This window comes from Cololabis saira, chromosome 14, assembly GCF_033807715.1.
Source record: "Cololabis saira isolate AMF1-May2022 chromosome 14, fColSai1.1, whole genome shotgun sequence".
NCBI classification, from domain to species: Eukaryota; Metazoa; Chordata; class Actinopteri; order Beloniformes; family Belonidae; genus Cololabis; species Cololabis saira.
In genome coordinates, this window is record NC_084600.1 from 44,616,015 (window position 1) to 44,634,360 (window position 18,346).

The following is an 18,346-nucleotide window of genomic DNA, read 5'->3' on the forward strand; positions in this document are numbered from 1 at the left end:
TTATCGTTTGTGCTTATCGCTCTTCTCATCTTCCTTCTCATCACCCTTTCTTACCTTTATTTTACCAGGTTAGTCCCATTGAGATAGAGGATCTTTTTCAAGGGAGACCTGGCCAAAAAAAAAAAGAAAGACCTGGCCTTCTCATTTTCCTACTCATCACCCCTCTCGTAACTCGTAGGTTAGCGGCTACGCTAGGCTCTCTGTAGCTACGCCATAGGTTAGCGGCTACGCTAGGCTCTCTGTAGCTACGCCATAGGTTAGCGGCTACGCTAGGCTCTCTGTAGCTACGCCATAGGTTAGCGGCTACGCTAGGCTCTCTGTAGCTACGCCGTAGGTTAGCGGCTACGCTAGGCTCTCTGTAGCTACGCCGTAGGTTAGCGGCTACGCTAGGCTCTCTGTAGCTACGCCGTAGGTTAGCGACTACGTGGGAGTCTCTCCGTAGCTACGCCGTATGTTAGCGGCTATGTAGGAGTGTCTCCGTATCTACACTGTAGCTTGCTAGCATCTGCCAAAAAATGGAACTACGACCCAATGCAGACCGGTTGTGGCTGTGATTGGTTCGCTTGGTAGCAGCACATTTCCGTTTCCGGTTCGTGAAGCAGTTGGTAACTTTTAGCGCTCTTTTCTTCGTGTGTGTGATCTTTGTCGACAGTTGTCCTTATCTCTTTGATTCACTGTGACCGGAAAAGCCGGAAGCTAAACAAAGTGCTCTGGGGGGGAACTGCACCGCGGTGAAATGGAGTGATGGAGAAGTCTGAAGGTTCACGACGGCAACGGCGTCACGGCAACGGCGTCACGGCAACGGCGTCACGGCAACGGCGTCACGGCAACGGCGTCACGGCAACGGCGTCACGGCAACGGCGTCACGGCAACGGCGTCACGGCAACGGCGTCACGGCAACGGCGTAGGCTCTGCATTGGTTTAAGGCAGAACCTTAAATCAGGCTTAAGAGCCCTTCCCATCGCCCTCTCAACACCTTCCTCAACACCTTCCTCAACACCCGTCTTATCGCCCGTCTCGTAACTCATCGTAACCATGAAGGAGTCGAGAGGGCCAGATTGTTTCCTCGTTGCAGGGTGTCATGGAGGGTCACATGCCCAGTAAATCCTGCCATACCAACATGAGAGGAACATAAACATGGTTTTGACAGTTACCCAGATATCTGAGGCCTCATGCAGCCGGAGCTGCACACGTATCTCACGTATCTCAGACAGTCCGGTTAAAGTTGTGCAGGGAGACTCGCCAGAGCGATCCTGGCTGTATTTTCAGGCTTGTGTGAAAGTATGTGTTCCAGACTCGGGTCAGAGGCCGTTAGCTGTAATTATTGGTGTTTATTTTCCTCTGCTGCAGCTCCAGATGGAGACCGTTCCTCCGCCGGGTGTCAGGTGAGGCTCTGATAGCCTCCTGAACCCTGGTGATGGCGGCTAGTCTCTGATAGCCTCCTGAACCCTGGTGATGGCGGCTAGGCTACGATAGCCTCCTGAACCCTCGGTTGGTCAGACGCTCCGCTCTGGCTCACCCCAAACATCATTCTGGCTCGCCCCGAACATCGCTGTGCCGTTGCGTCTGTTTGTGTATCTGCTCCCGATTAGCAGCAGCGACGTGACTGATGATGTTGATGCAGCATTAGCATCATCTCTGGGTTGTTATGGTGATTTAGGGGTTGGGGAGCAGGAAGGTCGCGTTCTTCCACCAGATAGAGGTTCACCGCCATCTCTCTGTGCATTTCATCGTCTTCACTTCTCTTTAGTGCCTCTGGATTTTTGTTTGTTTGGACACCTCATGATCACCCCCGTTACCCTGGATAAATGTGCTTTATGGTCGTCCTCTTTATTGGGGTCTGGGACAAATTTGGATGTTCATTTTATCCATCTATTGATCTGTCTGTTCGTCCGTCCGTGTCTTCAACTAGATTGATATCTCTTTTTTTTGTAATTCAAGTTTTTATTTCTTAGTCTTTGGTGTTTGGCAGTACAAAACTATACATTGTGAGACATTTCTTATTACATACATTACATGTAGTATCAGTGTCACAGCAAAACCAAAAAAACCTCAAGATACTGTGTGAACGTTACTGTTCGAAAAGAGAGAATATTGATGGTTCCATAGCTGGAGAGCAGATCCGTACATGGATTATAGAGCTGGATCCAATCGGAGGGAGGTTCATCCCACTGATGCTTCCACCTGCTTGCGGTCCCCCACCCCCCTCTGATCACCGCACAGAACATCCAAGTGATCAGCGTCTGGCGCTCGAAACCCGGAGACTGTTTGGGGGGGGGGGCTGATAAGAGGCAGGAGCCAAGGAAGGCGTTGAAGTTGAGGGAAGTGTGTGGGTTTTTCAGTAAGTGTCTGTGACGCGATAAGTCCGTGAACCAGAGCTGTTCTCAGCCAAATGTCCTTGATGTTATCAGGCGGCTCGTACAGTTCTGAGACAGGGATCCACAGGTGTTCGTGGGAGAGGGGGAGAGTTAGTGGGGGCAGAGCCATCTTGTTTACATTCCACCAGGAAGATTGTGACCAGGAGCGATCGGCCAAAACCGCCCTGTCAAGGTCAGATTATAGAATCAACAATTATATAGAAAAACAGAGACTTAGTAATTTTCCGTCAAAGTCAAGTCTGTGGTTCATCAATGGCGACTCCAATCAGAAGAATTTGTGATCACTTCCCGCCAAGCCGAGCTTCCAACTTCTCCAGGGAGTTATCAATCTTGCCAATGAGCTCGAACACCGCCGCCAGCCTGTGATTCTGTTCGAGAATCACATCCAGCTTACGGCCCTGCTCCCCCAACGTTAAAGTGTGAGCGTTGATCGCCTTGCTTGACCCTTCAGCCACGTCCGGCAGCTCTGAAAGAGCCGAAACAGCTGTCGACGACTTACGCGTTTGTCGGTACACCAGGAACCCCCCCCCCCACTCCAATCAGGAGAAATCCTGCTATCATTATTCCAATTATGAAGCATCTTCAACGTCCTCGACAGACAGAATTTTGAGACACAAAGGCTTCCAGTATTTGTAGGAATCCATTGTATATCCAGAAACTCGTTGTCTTTTTTTTTACTATGTATATGTGTATATATTGCTGCAAAATTAATTGCCACATTGGGGACAAATAAAGTTATTGATTGATTGATTGCTTTATTCAAACATGAACTACGTCTGAACTTCAACCTAGACTGATCTCTCTCTCCGTCTTCTCTTCCATCCGTCCAGGCGTAGCCGGGTCCGGCCATGTGGATAACGAGTGCAGGTCCGAGGTCCCGGGTCCCCCCCCTGGCCCCGGTCCCGGTCCCGGTCCTGGTCCTGGTCCTGGTCCGGGTCCAGGCCGCCCTGGCCGCCCTGGAGCTGCAGCTGGACGAGAACCAGCCGGCCGGCACCATCGTGGGCGACATCAGCGCGGGCCTGCCGGCCGGCGAGACAGCGTCGCTCTACTTCATCTCCGACCTGGGCGGCTCCGGCGTGGGCTCCGGGGTCGGGTCCGACCTGCACATCGACGAGACCACCGGCATCATCACCACGGCGCGGCGGCTGGACCGCGAGGAGCGCGACCACTACAGCTTCATCGCCGTGACGGTGACCGGCACCACCATCGAGGTGTCGGTCACCGTCAACGACGTCAACGACCACGCGCCCCAGTTCCCCCGGAAGAGGACGCTGCTCAAGATCCCGGAGCACACGGCCGTGGGGACGCGGTTCCCCCTGGACCCGGCCTCGGACCCGGACCGGGACCAGCTCACCACGCAGGTGACGCAGTGGTGTTACTCTCTCTGTCTAGAGTTGTGTTAATGGAGAGGCACTAGGGCTGGGGATTGTTAAGAACCTCACGATTTCATTCGATTTTGACTCTAGGTTTCGATTCGATTTCGATTCGATTTCAATTCGATTTCAATTCGATTCGATTTCGATTCTTTAGGTTTCGATTCGATATTGATTCAGTAAGACATAAAAATACACAAATACCTGTTGGCAATTTTTCATTATTTTTATTTTCACCGTAACGTAACGTATGGATTGTAATATTACGACTTTATTCTCGTAATATTACGACTTTATTCTCGCAACAATATGACTTTATTCTCATAATATTACGACTTTATTCTCATAATATTACGACTTTATTCTCATAATTTTACGACTTTATTCTCATAATTTTACGACTTTATTCTTGCAACAATATGACTTTATTTTCAGAATTTTACGACTTGATTCTCATAAATTACGACTTTATTCTCATAATATTACGACTTTATTCTCATAATTTTACGACTTTATTCTTGCAACAATATGACTTTATTTTCAGAATTTTACGACTTTATTCTCAGAATATTATGACTTCATTTTCATAATTTTACAACTTTATTCTCATAATTTTACGACTTTATTCTTGCAACAATATGACTTTATTTTCAGAATTTTACAACTTAATTCTCGTAATATTACGACTTTATTCTCATAATATTACAACTTTATTCTCGTAATATTATGACTTTATTCTCGTAATTTTACGACTTTATTCTCATAATATTACGACTTTATTCTCATAATATTATGACTTTATTCTCGTAATTTTACGACTTTATTCTCGTAATATTATGACTTTATTCTCATAATTTTACGACTTTATTCTCATAATATTACGACTTTATTCTCGTAATATTATGACTTTATTCTTGTAATTTTACGACTTTATTCTCGTAATTTTACGACTTTATTCTCGTAATATTACGACTTTATTCTCGTAATTTTACCACTTTATTCTCGTAATTTTACCACTTTATTCTCATAATATTACAACTTTATTCTCATAATTTTACGACTTTATTCTCATAATTTTATGACTTTATTCTCATAATATTATGAATTTATTCTCGTAATTTCCAAATTTTTTTTTGTCTTAGTTTGACCCTAATACACCGTCGTAGATAACCCTATTAGCTTAGCATTGAAACACATTATTCCCAATGTCTCAGTAACTGGAATATTAGCAATAGCCTGAATGTCGGCTGCATGTAAACGTAGTCCTTACCTCCGTTTCTGCAGGGCTACACCATCAGAGAGGGGAACGTGGGCCAGGCGTTCCGTCTGGAGAGTAAACGCGGCTCCACCGACGCGGCGCTGCAGCTGGACCTGGTGGTGAACGGCCCGCTGGACCGCGAGCAGCGTCCGGCCTTCACGCTGCTGCTGGAGGCCTTCGACGGGGGCTCGCCCCGCAGGCTGGGCTCCACCACGCTGGAGGTGGCGGTGACCGACGTCAACGACCACGCCCCCGCCTTCAACCAGAGCCGCTACCACGCCGTCATCTCGGAGAGCCTCCCGCAGGGGAGCAGCATCTTACAGGTGAGAGATTTTATATATATATATATATACATATATATATATATATATATATATATATATATATATATATATATATATATATATATATATATATATATGTATACCTGTATCTGCCGCAGGGCAGCAGCATCTTACAGGTTAGTAACTTTATATATTTATATATATATATATATATATATATATATATATATATATATATATATATATATATATATATATGATTGATAAAACTCCATTAACAGGTGACAATAACTTTTTAGTCTCCAACTCTACATAAATGATTCCCCTGACGTGAGTCATGTGACTAATGTTAACTTTAGAGCAGAAAAAACAGCTAGCTGTTTAAGAAAAGAAAATTGGTTGTGAAATTGGAAAAAAAAAAATCTGCTCTGATTTTCTGAATTAACGAGATAATTATCTCAGAATTCCGAGAAAAATGTTAATAAAAAAAAAAAGGTCAGTTTTTCTGAATTAACGAGTTGATTATCTTGTGTGTAATGTGACTAATTTCCACTTTTGAGCAGGAAAACAAGCTAGCTGTTTAAGAAAAGAAAATTAGTTGCTAAATTGACTTGGCTATTTCATATTTAATGCTAGTTCAACCTGATGGATAAATTAGTGACAATAACGAAGTAATTGACGGTTTTATCATAGAGTAGTAGTTTTGTACTTAGTAAAAGTTATCTAGTTTTATCACACGCAGTATTTTAGTTTTTAGCCTAGTGTCCTTATCTTTTAGTGTTTAGTGTTTTTAGCGTTCTAATTGTTTTTATTGCTTACTTTGAGCCATTGGCAATGAAATTTCGTTCCACTTGTACTTGGACTTTTGGAATGACAATAAAGTGAATGTTGATACCTTGAACCTTGAATAAAGAATTTTTGATTCGGGCTGTTTTTTTTTGATTATTTTGGCGGGTTTTACGTTGCGTTTGGGCTGGAACCTGTCAGATCTGGCAACCTCAACCTCAGCGCTGGATTTCTAAGTGACTTGTTTTTTTGGTCTTATATTCAGTTTGAAAATGGTATTAAAAAGTCTTAAATGTACCCTTTTCAGGTGTTTGCGACAGACAAGGACGAGGGCGACAACGGTCTGGTTCTGTACGAGATCAACCGGCGTCAGAGCGACCCGGACCGATACTTCGTCATCGACCTCAAGTCCGGCGTCATCACCCTGAACAAAGGTCTGGACTACGAGAAGAAGAGAGTCCACGAGCTGGTGGTGCAGGCGCGGGACAACGCCAGCCAGCCGGAGGTAAAAACATAACGTCCAGACTAGTTTATACACATGTAGCCGTTAGCATCGTTACCAGCTGGTGGTGCAGGCCCGGGACAACGCCAGCCAGCCCGAGGTAAAAACATAACTTTAATCCCCCGTCCAGACCAGTTTATACACATGTAGCCGTTAGCATCGTTACCCACCAGCTAGTGGTGCAGGCGCGGGACAACGCCAGCCAGCCCGAGGTAAAACTGCATAACGTCCCTTTAATCCCCTGTACAGACTAGTTTATACACATGTAGCTGTTAGCATCATAAACCAGCTGGTGGTGCAGGCCCGGGACAACGCCAGCCAGCCGGAGGTAAAAACGTAACGTTAATCCCCCGTCCAGACTAGTTTATACACATATAGCCGTTAGCATCGTTACCCACCAGCTGGTGGTGCAGGCCCGGGACAACGCCAGCCAGCCGGAAGTAACGGCATCCTGGGAAAACAAGTGCATCATGGGAAAAAACCTGCAGGACCATAACTAACCTGGGAAAACCTGCCGCACCGTAACGTCCCTTTCATCGCTCGTCCAGACTGTTTATACGGCAAATATGTAGCCTTTGCCATCATTGACCAAAACAAGATCTAACAAAGATCATTAATATCCTTAATATAATATAAAATGGGTTTGGCTAAATACAATCTTTGACTAAAACTAGACTAAAATGGACAATTCTGACTAAAATAAGACTAAAATGCTCAGAATTTTAGTCGACTGAAACTTGACACGACTAGAAGGAGAATGAATGTGACTAAAACTGATAAAAATTAAAATGATAGCTGGACCCAAAGACTAGACTAAAACTAAAACAGGCTGATAGAAACAACACTAGAAAGGGTTGGCGAGACACAGGTGACGACAATCAGGCAGATGGAACGAGGGAATCAAGACGGAAGTCAAACAAAGACACAGGTTTCAAAATAAAACAGTAACTAAACTGTAACAACTTCCCTTCATCCTCTTCTAAAGTTGCTTTCTTCATGTCAAATTATGACTAAATATCGTCGTCAACGAACCTTTATCACCTGAGGAAGACGAGACGAAAATGTTGGTCATGTGACGATAACGATAATTAAATATATAATGCAATATCATAGAGGAATAAAAACAAGAGTGAAATGTAGATTACAAAATAAAAAAAGGATCCTAATCATGAGAGTTCAATGTAGATCTGTGAATCATCTGCATAAGCTGTGAGACCTCAATATGGTGGAGACTGGTTTCAAAAATAAAACAGGAACTAAATCACAAAACTGTGACAACTTCCCGTCATCCTCTTCTCTCAGTTTTAGGGTTTTATAACGTTAAATCAGCGACAGATGAGACTAATATCGTAACATCTCAACATTTCGACTTTTTTCTCGACATTTCGACTTTTTTCTCGTCATTTCGACTTTTTTTTCGACATTTCGACTTTTTCCCCAAAGTGCATAATAAAATAAAATCTTCCTCCCCTAAAACATGATCCGCCCCTCCGTCTCCCTCCAGGTGACCAACACGTTTTATAACGTTAAATCAGCGATAGACGAGTCTAACATCGTCTCTCCTCCCTCCAGGTGACCAACAGTTTCAGGGTTTTATAACATTAAATCAGTGACAGACGAGTCTAACATCGTCCCTTCTTCCCTCAGTTTATGGTTTTATAACGTTAAATCAGACGAGTCTAAGGCTACGTTCACACTGCAGTCCTTAATGCTCAATTCCGATTTTTTCCCATATCCGATTTTTATGTGTGGCTGTTCACATTATCTTTTAAAATGTGTCCTATATCCGACTCGAGTGTGAACGCATCGCGGCCTGAACTGACCCGCATGCGCAGAGGCGTGGGATGATGACAATGATGGATTTGCATCCAACAGGTGCCTGAACTGCTTTTATGCAATTATCCATCAAGCTCCACAATTATCATGTTAACATTAAATCAGATTTTTTTTTTTTTTTCAGTTTTGCGGGAGCGGATGTAAACACTGCGGGAGCGGAACACACACGTTGCGGGTGCAGGACTGCGGGCGGTAATGGTCAGAAACGCAGCGGGAGCGGGATGAAGGAAACAGTCCCGCTATAGCAGGGCTCTAGCTCCGCTCCCCGGAGTGTCAGCGCTGCTCTCCGGCGTTCAGCTGGGTTTATCACCTAACACACGGTCCAGCTCGTTGTAAAACGGGCAGGTTATGCGACCACGACCGCTTCGCTGATTTGAATCCTCAGCTTCTTTATTTAGTAATATGCTTAAATTCAACGGGTTGTCTCGTCTGATCTGAGGTCGTATAAAGAGGTGAGCGGTGGGGAGGGGAGGAGGAGAGGCGGAGGCGGCCCCCGCGGTCTCTCCCCCGCGGCTCGGGGCTCTGCGTGTGACGTCAAAGTCGCATTAATTCCGACCTGCCTGTTCACACTGAGGTCGCATTGCAAAACATCAGACCTGTATCCGATTTAGAACCACATATGGAAGTGACCTGAATCTGATTTGAAAAGATCAGATTCCATGTGACTTGTGCTGTTCACACTGTCATAAACAAATCAGATCTGAGTCACATATGAGCAAAAAATCGGATTTGGGTCACTTGGGAACTGCAGTGTGAACGTAGCCTAACATCGTCCCCTCCTCTCCAGGTGACGAACACGTTTGTGACGATCCACGTGCGCGACTTCAACGACAACCAGCCGACGATGACGATCATCTTCCTGAGCGAGGACGGGTCCCCGCGGATCTCGGAGGGCGCGGAGGCGGGCGAGTACGTGGCCCGGATCTCGGTGACGGACCCGGACTACGGCGAGTACGCTAACGTCAACGTGTCCCTGGAGGGCGGCGACGGCCGCTTCGCCCTCACCACCAAGGACAGCATCATCTACCTGATCTACGTGGACGCGGCGCTGGACCGCGAGGAGCGCGACTCCTACGACCTGCGCGTCACGGCCACCGACGCCGGCTCGCCGCCGCTGCGCGCCGAGTCGGCCTTCACCATCACGGTGACCGACGTCAACGACAACCCGCCGCTGTTCGACCAGCAGGCGTACCGGCAGAGCATCCCCGAGGTGGTTTACCCGGGGTCCTTCGTGCTGCAGGTAACAACACTTTATATTTTTATTAATCTCTGGTTTATCCGGGGTCCTTCGTGCTGCAGGTACTTTTATATTTTTATTAATCTCTGGTTTACCCCGGGATCCTTCGTGCTGCAGGTACTTTTATATCTTTATTAATCTCTGGTTTACCCGGGCTCCTTCGTGCTGCAGGTACAACACTTTATATCTTTATTAATCTCTGGTTTACCCGGGGTCCTTCGTGCTGCAGGTACTTTTATATTTTTATAAATCTCTGGTTTACCCGGGATCCTTCGTGCTGCAGGTACAACACTTTTATATCTTTATTAATCTCTGGTTTACCCGGGGTCCTTCGTGCTGCAGGTACTTTTATATCTTTATTAATCTCTGGTTTACCCGGGGTCCTTCGTGCTGCAGGTACAGACACTTTTATATCTTTATAAATCTCTGGTTTACCCGGGATCCTTCGTGCTGCAGGTACTTTTATATCTTTATTAATCTCTGGTTTACCCGGGGTCCTTCGTGCTGCAGGTACTTTTATATCTTTATTAATCTCTGGTTTATCCGGGGTCCTTCGTGCTGCAGGTACTTTTATATCTTTATTAATCTCTGGTTTACCCGGGGTCCTTCGTGCTGCAGGTACTTTTATATTTTTATAAATCTCTGGTTTACCCGGGATCCTTCGTGCTGCAGGTACAACACTTTTATATCTTTATTAATCTCTGGTTTACCCGGGGTCCTTCGTGCTGCAGGTACTTTTATATTTTTATTAATCTCTGGTTTACCCGGGCTCCTTCGTGCTGCAGGTACTTTTATATCTTTATTAATCTCTGGTTTACCCGGGGTCCTTCGTGCTGCAGGTACAACACTTTATATCTTTATTAATCTCTGGTTTACCCGGGGTCCTTCGTGCTGCAGGTACTTTTATATTTTTATTAATCTCTGGTTTACCCGGGGTCCTTCGTGCTGCAGGTACAACACTTTATATCTTTATTAATCTCTGGTTTACCCGGGGTCCTTCGTGCTGCAGGTACTTTTATATTTTTATTAATCTCTGGTTTACCCGGGGTCCTTCGTGCTGCAGGTACAGACACTTTTATATCTTTATTAATCTCTGGTTTATCCGGGGTCCTTCGTGCTGCAGGTACTTTTATATCTTTATTAATCTCTGGTTTACCCGGGGTCCTTCGTGCTGCAGGTGACAACACTTTTATATCTTTATTAATCTCTTTTATTGTTTTTAATACAAACATAACCTACGGTAGCCGAGACCCGCACCCAACGCTGCAAACAGAAACAAACGCAGCTGCAAATAACATAAATGCTTAGCAAATAAAATAAACGCTGCAAATAAAATAAAAAAACAATGCAAATAAAAAAGCCACAATGGAAGTGAATTAAATACTATTTTTGCTTTGTTTTTTGTTTTATTTGCAGCGGCGTTTCTTTTTATTTGCAGCAGCGTTTCTTTTTATTTGCAGCGGCGTTTCTTTTTATTTGCAGCGGCGTTTCTTTTTATTTGCAGCTGCGTTTCTTTTTATTTGCGTTACCGTGGCGATGCTAGATGCCAAAAAGCACGCCCCCCTTCATCTGATTGGTCCATATTTGATAGTTCCTACTTTCTGCCAGAGAGTCATGGTGGTGTCATCGGACTCGGTTTTGAGTCCTTGAACACAATTGGTGAAAAATGCACGCAAGGTCCCGTTCATCGCTGCTTGCAGCTTTAATTAGGGCCTTCGCACTTGCAGTGCGAAGGCCCTATTGTATTTGCAGGAATTTTTATTATTAGGGCCCGAGCACCTTCAGTGCGAAGGCCCTATTGTATCTGTAGGAATTTTTATTATTATTATTATTATTTTCCTGACAAAAGGAAGGCCTTTTTGCCCCCCTAAACGTGCCCAAAAAGTCACCAAATTTTGCACCCAAGCCAGGCCTGGCGAAAAATTTGATATTTAATGGTTTGCATTATTAGGCGTGGCAAAATGGCTCAACAGCGCCCCCTTGAAAACTTTGTGCCTCAAGCCCCACGATACGGTTTGACGTACATGCACGAAAATCGGTACACACCTGTATCATGGCGCAACTTAAAGAAAAGTCTCTTGGCGTCATGTTGAGAAACCGAACAGGAAGTCGGCCATTTTGAATGAATCGTGTCATTTTGGCGAAATTTATGCCTTCCTTCGGCAGTTAATTCAGCCCGAACCGTAACGTGCACCCAGGTGTGTTATACATCAAAATGTGCGTCTCCATCCTCCGACACCACGCATTACTTTTCTCTTTGAAAAGCGTTACCGTGGCGACGCTAGACGCCAAAAAGCGTGCCAACCCTTCATCTGATTGGTTCAGACAGAAAAAACTTTGCGCCTCAAGCCCCATAATACGCTTTGACGTACATGAACGAAAATCGGTACACACCTGTATCATATCGCAACTAAAAGAAAAGTCTCTTGGCGCCATGGCCGAAACCGAACAGGAAGTCGGCCATTTTGAACATTCTGAATTAATTGCGTAATTTTGGAGCAATATATGCCATTCCTTCGAGAGTTAATTCAGCCCGAACCGTATCGTGAACCCAGATGTGTTATACATCAAAATGTGCGTCTCCATCCTGCGACTACACGCATTACTTTTCTCTTTCAAGAGTGTTACCTTGGCGACGCTAGACGCCAACAAGCGCACCCCCCCCTTCATCTGATTGGTCCATATTTGATAGTTCCCCAAAAGGCACCAAATTTGGCATGCAAGCCAGGCCTGGCGATAAATTTGATATGTCATTGTTTGCATTAATGGGCGTGGCAAAATGGCTCAACAGCGCCCCCCGGAAAACTTTGTGCCTCAAGCCCCACAATACGGTTTGACTTACATGCACGAAAATCGCTACACACCTGTATCATGGCACAACTTAAAGAAAAGTCTCTTGGGGTCATGCCCGAAACCGAACAGGATGTCGGCCATTTTGAATTAATCGTGTCATTTTGGCGAAATTTATGCCATTCCTTCGGCAGTTAATTCAGCCCGAACCGTAACGTGTCCCCAAGTGTGTTATACATCAAAATGTGCGTCTCCATCCTGCGACTACGCGCATTACTTTTCTCTTTCAAAAGTGTTACCGTGGCGACGCTAGACGCCAAAAGGTGCGCCCCCCCTTCATCTGATTGGTCCATATTTGATAGTTCTCTAAAAGTCACCAAATTTTGCATGCAAGCCAGACTTGATATTTGATATTTCATGGTTTGCATTAATGGGCGTGGCCTAACGGCTCAACAGCGCCCCCTAGAATACTTTTATCTGCCATAACTTTTGAATGGTTTGACATAGAGAGTCGTGGGTGGTGTCATGGGACTCTGTAATGAGTCCTCAAGCTTCGTTGGCCTTAATTAGCCCCGCCCCTTCTTCTGATTGGTTGTCCCTTTTTTCTGCTATAACTTTTAAATGGTTTGACATAGAGAGTCGTGGGTGGTGTCATCAGATTCTGTATGGAGTCCTTGACCTTCATTGGCCTGAATTAGCCCCGCCCTTTCTTCTGATTGGTTGTCCCTTTTTTCTGCTATAACTTTTGAATGGTTTGACATAGGAAGTCGTGGGTGTTGTCTTTTCTGATATGCTTATGGGGGGCGGTGGCCGTGAGTGCGAGGGCCCGTTCATCGCTGCTTGCAGCTTTAATTATTATTATTTTCCTGACAAAAGGAAGGCCTTTTTGCCCCCCTAAACATGCCCAAAAACTCACCAAATTTTGCACCCAAGTCAGCCCTGGCGAAAAATTTGATATTTAATGGTTTGCATTAATGGGCGTGGTAAAATGGCTCAACAGCGCCCCCTTGAAAACTTTGTGCCTCAAGCCCCACGATACGGTTTGGCGTACATGCACGACATTCGGTACACACCTGTATCATGGGGCAACTTAAAGAAAAGTCTCTTGGCGTCATGCCCGAAACCGAACAGGATGTCGGCCATTTTGAATTAATCGTGTCATTTTGGCGAAATTTATGCCATTCCTTCGAAAGTTAATTCAGCCCGAACCGTAACGTGCCCCCAAGTGTGTTATACATCAAAATGTGCGTCTCCATCCTCCGACCCCACGCATTACTTTTCTCTTTCGAAAGCGTTACCGTGGCGACGCTAGACACCAAAAAGCGCGCCCACCCTTCATCTGATTGGTTCAGACAGAAAAAACTTTGCGCCTCAAGCCCCAGAATACGGTGTGACGTACATGAACGAAAATCGCTACACACCTGTATCATGTCACAACTTAAAGAAAAGTCTCTTGGCGCCATGGGCGAAACCGAACAGGAAGTCGGCCATTTTGAACATTCTGAATTAATCGTGTAATTTTGGAGCAATATATGCCATTCCTTCAATAATTAATTCAGCCCGAACCGTAACGTGAACCCAGATGTGTTATACATCAAAATGTGCGTCTCCATCCTGCGACTACACGCATTACTTTTCTCTTTCGAAAGTGTTACCGTGGCGACGCTAGACGCCAACAAGCGCACCCCCCCTTCATCTGATTGGTCCATATTTGATAGTTCCCCAAAAGGCACCAAATTTGGCATGCAAGCCAGGCCTGGCGATAAATTTGATATTTCATGGTTTGCATTAATGGGCATGGCAAAATGGCTCAACAGCGCCCCCCTGAAAACTTTGTGCCTCAAGCCCCACAATACGGTTTGACGTACATGCACGAAAATCGCTACACACCTGTATCATGTCACAACTTAAAGAAAAGTCTCTTGGAGCCATGGCCGAAACCGAACAGGAAGTCGGCCATTTTGATATCTGATTGGTCCATATTTGATAGTTCTCCAAAAGTCACCAAATTTTGCATGCAAGACAGACTTGGCGATAAATTTGATATTTCATGGTTTGCATTAATGGGCGTGGCCTAATGGCTCAACAGCGCCCCCTAGAATACTTTTCTCTGCCATAACTTTTGAATGGTTTGACATAGGAAGTTGTGGGTGGTGTCATGGGACTCTGTAATGAGTCCTTAAGCTTCGTTGGCCTTAATTAGCCCCGCCCCTTCTTCTGATTGGTTGTCCCGATTTTCTGCTATAACTTTGGAATGGTTTGACATAGAGAGTCGTGGGTGGTGTCATCAGATTCTTTATGGACTCCTTGACCTTCATTGGCCTGAATTAGCCCCGCCCCTTCTTCTGATTGGTTGTCCCTTTATTCTGTTATAACTTTGGAATGGTTTGACATAGAGAGTCCCTCTTCCTGATTCAAACGTCTGCCGGCCCCGCCCCCCGACCAATCAGTGGCGAGTAGGGTGATGACGGCCCCGCTCCCCGACCAATCAGCTGCCTGTAAAATGGTGACGTCAGAAATAGACCCGTGCTCAGCCCGGTTAGAACCTCGGTAGAATGGTTATAGAAAAAGTAATACAAATAGTAGTGTTTTACTAATATTTATACCTTACAAATATTTAAAAAATTAGGAAAAAAAAGTTCCAGACATTTTATCGCTATGTTGGTCCGTCCTAAGCCAGTAAGTCGAGATGAAAGGGATTGCTGACACATAGCTCAGCCACAGCATTGCGGTCTTTGGTGCCAGAAGTTGAGAGTTCGAGCCTGGCTGAAAGATGAAAATTTTTGTCAGCAATTTTTGTGTTTTTTTTACATCAAAATGTGCCTGCGACGACGCACATTACTTTTCTCTTTCAAAAGTGTTACCGTGGCGACGCTAGACGCGAAAAAGCGCTCGTCCCCTTCATCTGATTGGTCCATATTTGATAGTTCTCCAAAAGTCACCAAATTTTGCATGCAAGCCAGGCCTGGTGATAAATTTGATATTTCATGGTTTGCATTAATGGGCGTGGCCTAACGGCTCAACAGCGCCCCCTAGAATACTTTTCTCTGCCATAACTTTTGAATGGTTTGACATAAAGAGTCGTGGGTGGTGTCATGGGACTCGGTATTGAGTCCTTGACCATAATTGGCCTGAATTAGCCCCGCCCCTTCTTCTGATTGGTTGTCCCGATTTTCTGCCATAACTTTTGAATGGTTTGACATAGAGAGTCGTGGGTGGTGTCATCAGACTCTGTATGGAGTCCTTGACCTTCATTGGCCAAAATTAGCCCGGCCCCTTCTTCTGATTGGTTGTTCCTTTTTTCTGCTATAACTTTTGAATGGTTTGACATAGAGAGTCGTGGGTGGTGTCATTTCTGATATGCTTATGGGGGGCGGTGGCCGTGAGTGCGAGGGCCCGTTCATCGCTGCTTGCAGCTTTAATTATTATTATTATTATTATTATTATTATTATTATTACTATTATTAGGGCCCGTTCATCGCTGCTCGCAGCTTTAATTATTATTATTATTATTATTATTTTTATTATTAGGGCCCGTTCATCGCTGCTTCTTTAATTTGTCCTTCCTTGCAGGTGACGGCGCGGGACAAGGACCAGGGCCCCAACGGGGACGTCCGCTACAGCCTGCTGCCCGGCGGGGACTCCCACTCCGACTGGTTCTCCATCGACCCCGTCACCGGCATCATCACCACGGCGACCGCCCTGGACTTCGAGTCGGAGCCGGCGCCCAGCGTCACCGTGGTGGCCACGGACGGCGGCCGGCCGCCGCTGTCGTCCACGGCAACCGTGGACATCGTGGTGCAGGACGTCAACGACAACGCGCCCGTGTTCCCGCGGGATTTCTACAACGCCTCGGTCGGGGAGAACACGCCGGCCGGAAGCTGCTTCCTCCAGGTAGGAAACCCCGACCGTTTCTGTCTGGATCAGCTGGTTGGAGGACGCCGTCCTCTCGTCTACTTGTTTGGCTTCCTCTTCTCATTTTCTCATGTATTTACCACTACAACTTCTGCTACGACTGTCATTTAGCAGACGCTTTTATCCAAAGTCCAGTTGGACACCGGTCCTGTCACGCCAGTGCTAGAATATATATGGTTTTTTAAATAAGAAAGCTGCGTCTAAGAAGACCCATCCTGTCGTAAGTGCATCTACTAGATGCCGAAGTGCTCCCTTATTTATTTTTTATTTTTATTTTACAAATTACAAAAACAAATCAACAAAATAAATGTTTTTGCTCAGATTTCTTCTTATATGTGGACGTGTATTTGGGTGTGTATTCATGCACGTGTGTGGTGTGTATGAGTGTGATGGTTTTCTAGAATGATGGTTATTTTAGGAGACAGACAGCAGCAAAAAAAATAAATATATACGATAAATAAAAAAATAAAAAAATAACGAAAAATGATTAAATAAATAATAATGAAAAAATAAATAAATAGGATAAATGAAAAAATATATAAATAAGGAAAAACGATGAATAAAAATGAAAAAAAATGGTTAGGTTAAAAAAAGAATAAATACATAAAAAAAATAAGGAAAAAATTTAAAATAAGGGAAAAAAAGAAAAAATAAGTAAATAAATAAATGGGATAAATCAAAAAATGAATAAACAAATAAGGAAAAATAAAGGATAAATAAATAATAATGAAAAATAAATAGGATAAATGAATGAATGAATAAATAAATAAATAAGGAAACATGATAAATACATAATTATTAAAAACAATAAATAAATAGGTTAAATAAAAAAATTAATAAATAAGGGAAAATGATATAATAAAAGAAAAATGTAATAATATAATAAAAAAGAAAAAAGGTTAAAAGAGGAAGTCAGTCTGAACGCAGGAAGACATGAGAGATAAAGGGATGATGGAGGAGAGAAGAGAGAATAAAGGAGAGACTGAGAGAGGGACTCCCTATAGATCAGCGTTCAGGACTAATAATCAATAATGTCTGAGGTTTAGCAGCAGTCTAAGGACTAATAATCAATCGTAAGGTGAGCAGCAGTCGGGCGTCTCAGTCGAGCCTCGTTGACGCCTGAATGCACCAGCGGTGAGATTTGTTCAATGAAAACAAAGAGCGGAGTTTCATTGTCCATTTTAGGAGGAAAAGCTGGAGAGTCTGGTTGGGGTTTGGGGGGGGGACGGTACCTGAATTCCTGAAGCTACGATGAGATTTACTCTCTTTACTCTTTACTCTGCTCTGGTGTGTCCTCTCCCTCACCTCGGGGTTGCCGTGGTAACCGTGGTAACCAGGCCAGCGGTATCTCAGCGTTATCTCTCTCACCTCTGGGGTTGCCGTGGTAACCAGGCCATCGGTATCTCAGCGTTATCTCTCTCACCTCTGGGGTTGCCGTGGTAACCAGGCCGGTTGTATCTCAGTGTTATCTCTCTGTCTGGCCTTTATCGGGATTCCTGCAGCTCGTCTGCAGGAGGAGGACGTGAGAAATGAGAAGGATGAGCGGCTGTTTGTCTTCCAGCGAGGTCTTAGTTTGTCTTCCAGCGAGGGCCCAGTCTGGCATCGTGAATCCTTCAGAACGAATGTTTTTACAGGCTGGTTTTCTGACCGTCTCTCTGGAAACGGGAGGAAGATTAAAGAGAAAAAGAGGCTTTTCTGGTTCACCGTGTGTTTTAATTAACGCTGTTGACGTGGAAACCTGTGGACCAGTGAATTTATAACTTATAGGAGAATCAGGGCCATGCAGCAGGAAAATATTAGAGCGGGGAAGATTTTTGTTTATTGTGCACTTCGAGAAAAAAGTCGAGAAAAAAGTCGAAATGTCGAGAAAAAAAAGTCAAAATGTCGAGGAAAAAAAGTCAAAATGTCGAGAAAAAAGTCTAAATGTCGAGATTAATGTCCAAGTACAATTTCAAGAAAAAAGTCTAAATGTCGAGAAAAAAGTCTA

At 44.6% G+C, this 18,346-nt stretch overlaps 1 protein-coding gene across 1 annotated transcript in view; it reads left to right on the plus strand.

Annotated features, from left to right (window-relative positions):
* The window catches only part of LOC133460116 (protocadherin-16-like), a 178,361-nt gene that overhangs the window by 27,564 nt on the left and 132,451 nt on the right, over positions 1-18,346 (plus strand). Inside the window, exons 2-6 of the mRNA XM_061740647.1 lie at positions 3,209-3,739; positions 5,036-5,332; positions 6,387-6,584; positions 9,205-9,657; positions 16,018-16,338. Coding sequence (XP_061596631.1) covers positions 3,227-3,739; positions 5,036-5,332; positions 6,387-6,584; positions 9,205-9,657; positions 16,018-16,338 — 1,782 coding nt within the window. The 5' untranslated portion in view covers positions 3,209-3,226. The remainder of the gene's footprint in view (positions 1-3,208; positions 3,740-5,035; positions 5,333-6,386; positions 6,585-9,204; positions 9,658-16,017; positions 16,339-18,346) is intronic.